Here is a 10693-nt window from a genome sequence, read left to right as displayed (position 1 = left end):
GCTACAAACTCTGGTCATCAACTCTGGTTTTCAGTTGAAATTGGAATTGTTAATTTACACAATAATAGGAGTGCATTGACGATTTTTTCTTAACTCGCAAAAATCTTCAAACAATTTGCTATCGATTGGTGATAAAATATTTTGGAAATGATAAAATAGGGGGGATAACGCCTTTTTTTTCAGGGCTGATTTTTCAAAAATTTATTTTAAAGAAAGTACTAACTATAAAATGTTTTTTATTAGCTCGCAATATTCTCCAAAACTACTTCAATGAGGAAAAAAATAAAAATTTGGAATATCTATACATGAGGGGCTAATTGATCGGATCTCTTCTGTGTTTTAATATTTTACTCTCCCCTAGTCTCAAAGTTATCAACCAGCGACATCAACAATCAAAGAATAAAGAAATTAATATTTTAAGGGACTCACCGGTCGTTGAAACACCCGGCAGCTTGGGATATACTACACTCCTACTCCCACAATTCTGCTTTTCACTTTCTTCTCAATCACTTTTCCACACTTCACTCGCGATTTCTCAAATTTAAATAAAATACTCCGAATATTTACCCGAACAAAAAAAACACTCGCCACCGATTTAATAACACACCGACTCCCATCTCGCGTATTTTATCAACACATCGGCAATAACGGAACTCCCGTAATTACTTTTAAACTTTTCATAACCACAAATTTACTGATAAAATCCACTGAGTCCTCCATTCCATAACCATTTCACTTTTGAATTGAATTTTTAATTAATTAGGAAGTCAATTGACTCATTAAAACACCAAACATTGTCACTTTGTCCAGAATTACACAGCAGGCGTCATCTTGCGACGTCACAAATATGTCGATCACATAGAAATGTTGTTTTTGTCCAATAGCACTCTTAATTCATCACAATAAAACCAAAGTTCACCATAAAATCGTTACTCTCCATCATTGTCAACTGATTGTTCAATTGTCCATGTTCCATTCCAGAGTTTCATTCTCTTTGTCCATTAGAATTCATTGAGCAAACGCGCCAAAGCCCCCGTTCAGTACCAATGGCCGGTCGCCATGATGGATGTGCGTAGAGAAGTTGCGCACTGGCGATATTGGCGTTGACTCGTTAGATGTCTAGATTTTGTAATATGTAGTCCAATAAAGTCCAATTTCTTAATAAAATCACTCCTCGCCAGCAATATTAACTGATTATTGCATGATTAGTATTCATTTTCCCGGTTTTATCCCTTTTCTCACCGAAAATTCGCGGAGGAACGCCAAAGCATCCATTCTCTGCCCGTAGCCGGCCGCCATGATGAATGTGCGTGGAGAAGTTGCGCAGTGGTAAAATTTGGCATTGTACTTTTTAGACGTCTATAGGCTTCATAATAAGCGATAATAAAGTCTGATTTCTTGATAAAATCATTCCTCGCCATCAATATCAACTGATTATTGCTTGATTAGTATTCACTTTCCCGGTTTTACCCCTTTTCTCACCGAAAATCTGCGCACGAACGCCAAGCCGCCCATTCTCTGCCAGTAGCCGGCCGCCATGATGAATCTGCGCGGAGAAGTTGCGCACTGGCAAATTTTGGCATTGCCCTTTTTAGACTTTCAGGCTTCATAATAAGCGATAATAAAGTCTGATTTCTTGATGAAATCATCCCTCGCCATCAATATTAACTGATTATGGCATTATTATTAATTATTTTCCCGGATTACAACCTTTTTTTACTGAAAATAGACGGAACGAACGCCAAACCCTCCTTTCAGTGGCAGAGACAGAGTTGTAATGCATNTCCCGGATTACAACCTTTTTTTACTGAAAATAGACGGAACGAACGCCAAACCCTCCTTTCAGTGGCAGAGACAGAGTTATAATGCATAGAGTTCTCGTTCCCTATCTTACCCACTGGGGCCTGTTCGGTTAGAGGGTGAAGGTGTCGCTAGTCGACGGATCTCTCTACTCTACATCTCCTTTTTTTAGAGAGAGAGAGATCCGTTGGCCCTCTCTCTCTAAAAAAGAGAGATCCGTTGACCAGGCGACACCTTCACCCTCTAACCGAACAAGCCCCAGCTGTCGTAGGAGACAAGAAGAAGTGGTGGGAGCTGCCAAGTGTCCCCCCATTGCTATACAGTTTCTTCAACATTGACATTTCCATCCACTAACCTCCAACAGATTGGAGTAAGCTGTCGCTTCGGCGTTCGCGTTTCTTTTCACACCACAACTCCTGTGTTTTTCACAAAAAACCTGGACTCTTTTAAATTCTCGTGCTGTCCTCATATTACCTAGTATCTAAATGTGGCACTCATCCATCATCATTCAAGACACCATCCGGGGAAGTGAATAAGTTTTGTGCTCCGAAAAATTCACCGAGTCTCGGGGTAAGTCACAGTCTGGGAGTTGTCGTTTTTTTCGTTCTTAATCTGTATAAATTACACGCGAATTAGTCAGAGTTGGTTGTATAGCTCTGATGAGGATATGAGGCTGAGGCGATAGACAACAGATAATGTGACAGCAGTGTTATCACTTTGACAATTGGGTTGTACTGTTTTTATAATTGGCTTTTAAAAATTCATGGATGAGCTGAGTACTCTCTTTGGTGCCTGGAGTAAGTGGAATTTTTTATTGAGAAAGAAAGTTGGTTTTTCACACCTTGTTGAAGTTGAGATTATCTTCGTGATGAATTAGTTTGAGGAAAAATTGCGAGAAACATTTTTTGTTGAACAGTTGATTAGCTGCAGGAAAGATCTTTGATATTCTCTCTTAAAATGCGTTGTTTTATATTTGATGGGATGATAAATCAATTTTTCATAATTTGTGGAATATTCAATTATCTTCGTAATAAATGAATTTGGAAGAAAATTCAAGTGGCAGTGAATTCTCCATAGAAAATTCTATTGGATTTCTATTGAACTCCTAGTGAAAATTCTATTAGTTTTTGGTCGAGTCGAGAGACAACAGAAAATGTGACAGCAGTGCGATCACTTTAGCAATTGAATAGTATTGTTTTTCTGATTGAATTTTAAAAATTCATGGATAAGCTGAGTACTCTCTTTAGTGCCTGGAGTGAGTGGAATTTTTTATTGAGAAAGAAAGTTGGTTTTTCACACCTTGTTGAAGTTGGAATTATCTTCGCTATTAAAATAGTTGGAGGAAAAATTGGGAGAAACATTTTTTCTTGAACAGTTGATTAGCTACAGGAAAGGTCTTTGACATTCTGTCCTGAAATGATTTATTTTCAAGATAAATGCAAAATCGATAAATATTATATTTGATGGGATGATAAATCAATTTTTTATACTTTATGGAATATGCAATTATCTTCGTAATAAATGGATTTGGAAAAAAAAATCAAGTGAAAGTTGACTCTGTATAGAAAAGATTTCGTATTATTTCCAACAGAAACTGTTCTTGTTTTTTACATGAATCGATGAAAAATTTCGTAGAAAATGCCTATCGAATTTGATAGAAAATTCTCTTGGTTTTTAGCCAATTCTGTCGGAGAATTCTAGTTTTACTGCGCATTTTTTAAAATAGGAAATGCCAGAAGAAACTATTTCATAGGAAAAAGTCAGTAGTATTTAATCTTTCTGTAAATTTTTTTTCGTGGCGACATTTTCTATAGGAATAGGAATGTACAGCAATAAATAAAAATTGAGTTGCGGAATTTTTCACCAGAATAATCCAAAAACTAACGTCAAGTTCCCTAGCACTCCACCAGAATTCTCTATTAAATTTCTCCACTTCACTTCGAAATTCCCAACAAACATTCCCACCGCAAACAAAAAATTACGTGAGCTCCCCCTGTCCAGAAAAATGGAAGAGCCCCTGAGCCGGCGGACGTCCACGTCGGGAGACAGTAACCTCTCGAGCCGCGACATAAACTCCCCAACGGTGACCTCCCTGGACGACCGCCTCCTCGACATTGCGTCGAAAGCCTCCCTCTCGAGCCTCCGCACACCGCCTACAAAAAAAGCAAAGCGAGTTCGTTTCTTCCGAAACGGTGACAAATTCTACACAGGAGTGGTGATGGCGGTGACCCCTGAGCGTTATCGAAGCTTCGACAGTCTGGCGACCGACCTGACCCGTGCCCTGGTGTCCAGCGTGACCCTCCCCAGTGGTGTCCGCTGCATCTACTCGATGGACGGTCGCAAAGTCCAGAGCATAACCGACCTCGAGGACGGCAAGTGCTACGTGGTATCAGGCCAGGGTGAACTCTTCAAGAAGGTCGACTACTCCTCCTCCAAAGTCCGACGAGGAAGTTCACTCTCCGGTCTGCCACAGTCACCAGCTGGCACTGGCAGGCAGATAAACGCCATTCCAAGCTGCGTCAAGGCCAGAATAATAACACTAATTCGTCACGGGACTAAACCCCGAAGAGTCCTGCGTCTGCTCCTCAACAAAAGAAATGCTGCCAGTCTCGAGCACGTCCTGGAGGCCATAACCGAGGTAGTTAAGCTCGATTGTGGGGCTGTGAGGAGGGTCTACACACTCTCTGGGAAGCTTGTCATCACTCTGGACCAGTTCTTCGAGAGCGAGGAGGTGTTCGTTGCCTATGGCACCGAGAAGTCCACTCAGGAGGACTTCGAGCTCGACCCGGAGGAGTCGAAATCCGTCCAGAGCTTCAGGAGGGGCCCCTCGGTGTCCAAGAGACAGGGGGGGCCCATGCCAGTGATGCCTAGGAAGACTGGCAAGAGGAACTTCAGCGCCCCTCAGGTGAGCAGACATCGGCATAATCATATTATTTTTCAAATTTTTTAATCATTATAAGTAAATGTAAATTATTGTAAGGTTCAACTTCTCATAATATTACTAAAGTAATGAGTGATGTCGATCTATGCAGGTGAGGACCCCCAGTCCAGCCTCGCTCATGCTGCCTCAGCCCTTGAGGATGCATTACTCTGTGGGGCACGTCATTGGGGACGGGAACTTCGCTGTTGTCAGACATTGCGTGCATAAACAGTCGGGGGCGGAGTACGCCATGAAGATTGTGGACAAGCACAAGTGCCAGGGGAAGGAGACCATGCTGGCGAGCGAAGTGGCTATTCTTCGACAAGTCTGTCATCCTAATATCATCAGTTTGATTGGGGAGCAGGAGACCTCGGATCAGCTTTTTCTGGTCATGGAGCTTGTGAAGGGGGGCGATCTGTTCGATGCCATTGCTGCTGTCACCAAGTTCACTGAGGCTGAGGCCAGTGTCATGATTGGGCATTTGACCTCGGCACTGGCGTATCTGCATTCGCATTATATTGTGCACAGGGATGTCAAGCCCGAGAATCTGCTGGTGGAGATGGAGGGGAGCCATGTTAGGTGTCTGAAGCTGGGGGACTTTGGGCTGGCGCAGGTGGTCAGGGAGCCATTGTACACGGTGTGTGGGACACCCACGTATGTCGCGCCTGAGATTCTGGCGGAGACTGGGTATGGACTCAAGGTGAGGATGGGGATGGGGTGGTTGGATGGAGAAAAATATTTTCTTGAACAAATCTTGTTTGAATGGAAAAAAACGCGAGTTGAAAATCACAAGAAAGACATTCATAATTTGATGGGAAAATTAATGGAAATTTCATCTTTCGCAGCTCATTTTTCAAACAAGACCTTCGACATTTCATTTTTGTCCATCTAATAAGTACATTTATCCATTCACTAGTTAAACTTTACTATTTCCCACTCCAATGTCCTTAATTGAACATTCAACTCACGAACTAAGTAATCTCGAATTTTCAGATTGATGTATGGGCAGCTGGAGTGATACTCTACATACTCCTGTGCGGATTTCCCCCGTTCGTTTCTCTTGACAACGACCAGGAGGAATTATTCGAGAGGATATTGAGTGGACAGTATGAGTTTACACCACCTTATTGGGACCCCATATCTGATTCTGCTAAGCAACTCATCTCGAATATGCTGCAGGCACAGCCGGAGTTGAGATTCAGTGCTGAGGATGTGCTTGATCATCCATGGCTCGTGGTAAATTATAATTCATTGAATTTATTCATCGCGCATTTGCATATCATCTGTAGTTGTGTGGAAAGAGGAGATCAAATGTAGGCCTGAAGTTTGATAACCTTTTATTTCGTCCTAGGTATTTTCATTTTGCTTGTGAAATATAGATGGAGTAATATTTCAATGACGAAGTAAATATTTTTTGTAATGGTGCTCAGAGTTCTTGTAGAGCGTAGAACTAATGTTAAATGCTTTATTTCCTCGTTCCACATCGTCAATGTCATTGGAGAAAATTGATGCAGCATATTAGACGTGCATGGCTTTTGGCATTTCATCGATCAATGTGCACAGTCTAGTTGAACATTACATTCCGTTAATTTTCTGGATAAATCGTGGGCTTCGTTTATTCAGCACTGTCACAATTATTCTGTTGGGTATAAAGTTAGTGGTGAAGTGGTAAAATATAGCAGAATTAAGCAGAACATGTCCATTATTCACATTAATTTTTTTTTGTTTCCTATTGAGTGAAACGGAAACTGTTAAATATAAGGAAAAAATTGTTATTGTGGTATTTCAATAATTAGAGCCAATAATTATGAAGATTATTACCATTTAATTATTAGAAATACTCGTTTTAACTTGAAATTGGAAGAAAACAAATGTTTTTTCATAAAATGATTTTTTCAATAATTTTCATGTGCATAAATTGAAAAAAAAATCTGTTCTTTCACATTTGCCACTTCACGACTGAACAATTTCCACAATCATTTCTTCCCACAATTTCCTCAACGACAATTGAACAATTACATTTCCCCTAAAAATCATCCCACTATCGAGTTTCACCCAAATTTTATAGACAAATCTAGTGAAATCGTTAGAAAATTCTATTGGTTTTTTATTGAACTTCTATTCAAAATATAATTATTGTTTCGTCGATTTGTTTTGTAATAGAAAATGTCAAAGAGAAACTATTTGGCAGAAAAAATCAGCAGAATTTAATTTTTCTATACAAGTTTTTCTAATGAGATATTTTTTATACGAATTCCTCGGTATGAATTTTCCAATTTTTTACCCCTTCATTTTTCTTTTCTTTTAGTGAAGTTGAAATTTAACAAAAAATGGGCCAAAAACAAATAGAATTTTCAATAGAAATCCCATAGAATTTCCCAATGAATTCGTCAATTTTTCTAATGAAATTTTTCCACACATATCACATAAAAAATTCACCAGCAAAGCTTCTTGTACTGGACTGTTCGTATCTGTAGCAAGGCTTTTCTTTTCTTTTTGTTTTTCTCTCCCTCCTCTGTACATCTGCAGAGCTTTCTAGGAGGCGAGCAAGCCCCAGGGAGAGGCAAATCATCCCTCGAATCGTCGGAGCAACACTGGGATAAGCAGTGTAAGCCGATGAGAGTGGCGACATTCGAGTTTGACTACAAGAAACAACGTTCCTCTAAAAATGACGAAACACCTGAGATCAATACAACACCTAAGAGCAGGTGGTTCGATGCCACGTTTACCACACCATCAACCCCAAAGAGAGCCACCGACGAGACCGATCACATCAATGGGAATGGCAACGACGAGCCCATATCCCTGAGCTCCGATTGCCTTCAGGACATACGTGCATTGACCTCATCCCTCCACAATCTCATGGACAACATGAACATTACCAACGATATGTGCAATAAATCATCAACAATTGTCACGTCAATAAACAGTATTCCAGAGACTAATTCAGCGATGAAAAATAACAATGGCCAGTGCCAGAGTGATAAATCGTCAAATTTACATTCCAATAATCAGAGAAATGGTAATTCACTCTCTGATATTCATTCCAGTATATCAACGACACCTGTACGTCGTAATTATCGCGGTAATGATACCCTTAAACCAGTGAAGTGCAATATTAGAGGTAGGGCACAGCGTAGGGATTTATACGATACCAATGGTGCAACTAAAAATATTAAGAGTACACTGAGACAATCGTCGATTGATCGTTTGTCACTGTCCACAGATTGTCTGAGTGCTGGTTCTGATAATAATATCGAAACATCGGACAGTTTTGTTAATATACAATTTGGTAATGTCGGTAGGGAGCAGCACTTCAGCTCGAATCAGAGTCTGGAGTTTTTAGAGAGCTTTGAGAATGCTGGGTTTGATAGGGGGATTAGGATTCCACAGTCTGGAGAATCGAAAATTCCAAAAACTCCGAGGTCTAATGTTAGTCAATTAACGAGACTGTCCCAAATTCCTGTGCAAATTAATGGACAGAACTACTCGAGAGGACTTGAGAGAAATGAGAAGAAGCCTGGGACGAATGAAAGTGTTAAGTTGAGGGAGAAGAAGAGCGGTGGGAATAGTGAGAAAGTTAGAAAACGATTTAGTTATGCTCCACAGTACTCCAAGAGACTTCAAGAACTCGATAATGGGAGGATGAATCGTACTGTTCCCAATGGGAGAAAATGCAGTTCCACTGATGAATTGAGAGAGGATGAACAGAAGCCTGTGAAGAATAATAGATACAGCTTGTATTACACCCCACAACTTGCTAGAAAAACTTATGAAATGGATAATGGTGGGAAGAGCCCAGTGAAGACTAGTAGACCGATTAGTTGGAAAAGTTCAGAGTATAGGGAGGAAGGAGAATCGAGTTTGAGTAAAAATCGAAATCGTAAATCTGTCGATGGAACAACTGTTGCCAGCAGAAGTAGAAATAGCCGACAGTCGATTCATGTGAAGGCTGGTGTTGGAGGTAATTTACCTATTGGGAGAAGTAAGTGAGGAGTGGATTGTGAACAGTCTGGTACTATGGTAAATGGAAAAATAATAACATTGACTGCCATTAAACGGCTTAGAAAAATAGAAAAACTGTATTAAATTATTGAATTTTATTCTCTTCTTTTCTTCCACTTTTGAAGGTAAATTTGATAATTTTTTTTCAGTTGAATCAATTAATTTGCATTTTCTTTTCGATCTCGACTGTGTGATAATATCGAAGCAGTCGAGAAGTGGAGAATTCTGGAAATAATTTCGTCAGTTTTTTCGACGTATCCACTACTGAAATCATTGAAATCATTCTCTTCTGGTTCTATTCGAAATCTTATGTCGATCGATAACACTAGGCAATGTGCAGATCGGTCTATAGCAGATGATAATAAACGTGGTTTAAGGGCAGAGGACGAATTATATCGGTTACAGGGAATGATAATGAATGTTGAATGTTGCTCATGCATTTAATGTCAAGTGATAAAAATAGATATTTTTGTATTCGCAGTTAACCATTTATCAAACTGAAATATCGACTCTTGAGAGGGGTTGAGGTACGATCAAATTTCATAGAGTTGAAGAATTCTACAACTTTACTGCACATTTTATTTCATAAAAAATGTCCGATAGAAACATTGAACATTTTTGTTGAAGATAAAAATGTACAGATGAACTGCTTCTAATAGAATAGAAAGTTCAATAGAATTTTCTAAAAAATTCTTCTGTGAAATTTTATCGTACGTCTTGGTATCGGTTGACGTCAGGAGCTGCGGAAAAAGGGCTAGACATAATTCGTATATTTATTTTTGTAGAGATGAGAGATGACTCGAAATTGTCAAGTGTTTTCGTCCTCTGTTGTCTGTCCAAATTGTCGTGAAACACGTCTTTTGTTGCATTAATGTTTTTATACCGCCTACAATTACCTTCTCATAACTGTTGTAAATATATTCAATCAAGTCGCTGTAAGTTGTAGATAAATTCGGATTAATTTGAGATTAACCAGTGGAAATAGGCGAATTTACGTACTTTTTTCAAGGAATTAATTAGATTAGTTGAGGATTGGACGCGTGGCATTTGTTGTAGGTTTTTTTTCTGTAGTTTTTTAAATAAGTGATTCACGCCAAATATTAATGAACAAGGGAGGATGTATTTATAACGTATTATTATTGTAATTATGATTGTATGAGTATACTTAATTATTAATAAACATTTATATTCGCTGATATGCTTGTTTGGGGCTGATTTGGGGCCTATCTTTTGTTCGTAAAATTGACTACTGGTATAGCACATTAACTCACTATTTTTTATCCGAAGGAATCGTAAATTATTTCCTGCAAAATTCCCAAAAAATTCACTTCACAATTCTTTAAAATCTCCAATTACCCCAAATATTTTGCTTCCACTCCAAAAAACAATTTTTCCACTCGATTACTCAATTGACGAATTGATTGCCTCCCCAAATAAAACTGCCTTAAACCCTTCACGTAAAAAACGCAACCACTTTCCAGTGAGTGCACTAATATACCCCGAGCTGGCACACCGAGAGTAGCCCTGAATTCGCCATTTCGTGAGTACGAACAAATTGCTGATAAATCCTCCAATAAACTCTTTACCACTTTAATGCCCCAATTTTTGTTTTACTTTTTTCACGAAATTAAAAAAACTAGTCGATGAATTGAAATTTAATTAATGGCGCTTGATAGGGCTCAACAATACCTACATTCGAAAAAAAAACATTCAATTCCATCCAGTCAGTAGCGAACAATTGAAGAAAAACTTTGTTACTTACGTACACACATACATATACACACGGACGCACGAGGTCTAACAATAATATTTTCGGAATTTTTGGATCATACTGGGTCGATATAACACAAAAAATTTAAAAGCATCCATTCGGAAGCAAAAAACAACGACTTCATGTGCACTCGAAAATAATAGACTATCGTTGGGGGCGGGGCAGCGGCGAGGGGGGGGGGATCGCGCGCTGTTGGT

The 10693-nt window shown here is 39.3% G+C and overlaps 1 protein-coding gene across 1 annotated transcript; it reads left to right on the top strand.

Annotated features, from left to right (window-relative positions):
- The first annotated feature begins 2019 nt into the window (after positions 1 to 2019).
- LOC107035549 (serine/threonine-protein kinase GA29083) lies at positions 2020 to 9921 on the top strand. Its single transcript, XM_015253020.1, has 5 exons — positions 2020 to 2370; positions 3802 to 4705; positions 4833 to 5420; positions 5714 to 5956; positions 7250 to 9921. Exons 2-5 carry the CDS (start codon positions 3806 to 3808, stop codon positions 8711 to 8713), a joined length of 3195 nt encoding a protein of 1064 aa, XP_015108506.1. The 5' UTR covers positions 2020 to 2370; positions 3802 to 3805; the 3' UTR covers positions 8714 to 9921.
- Positions 9922 to 10693: the final 772 nt, after the last annotated feature.

Source organism: Diachasma alloeum, unplaced genomic scaffold (genome assembly GCF_001412515.2).
Source record: "Diachasma alloeum isolate Michigan unplaced genomic scaffold, Dall2.0 Dall_scaffold_00199, whole genome shotgun sequence".
Classification (NCBI taxonomy): Eukaryota; Metazoa; Arthropoda; class Insecta; order Hymenoptera; family Braconidae; genus Diachasma; species Diachasma alloeum.
The sequence above is the reverse complement of the archived record's forward strand: the minus strand, read 5'-3'. Positions and strand labels throughout refer to the sequence as shown.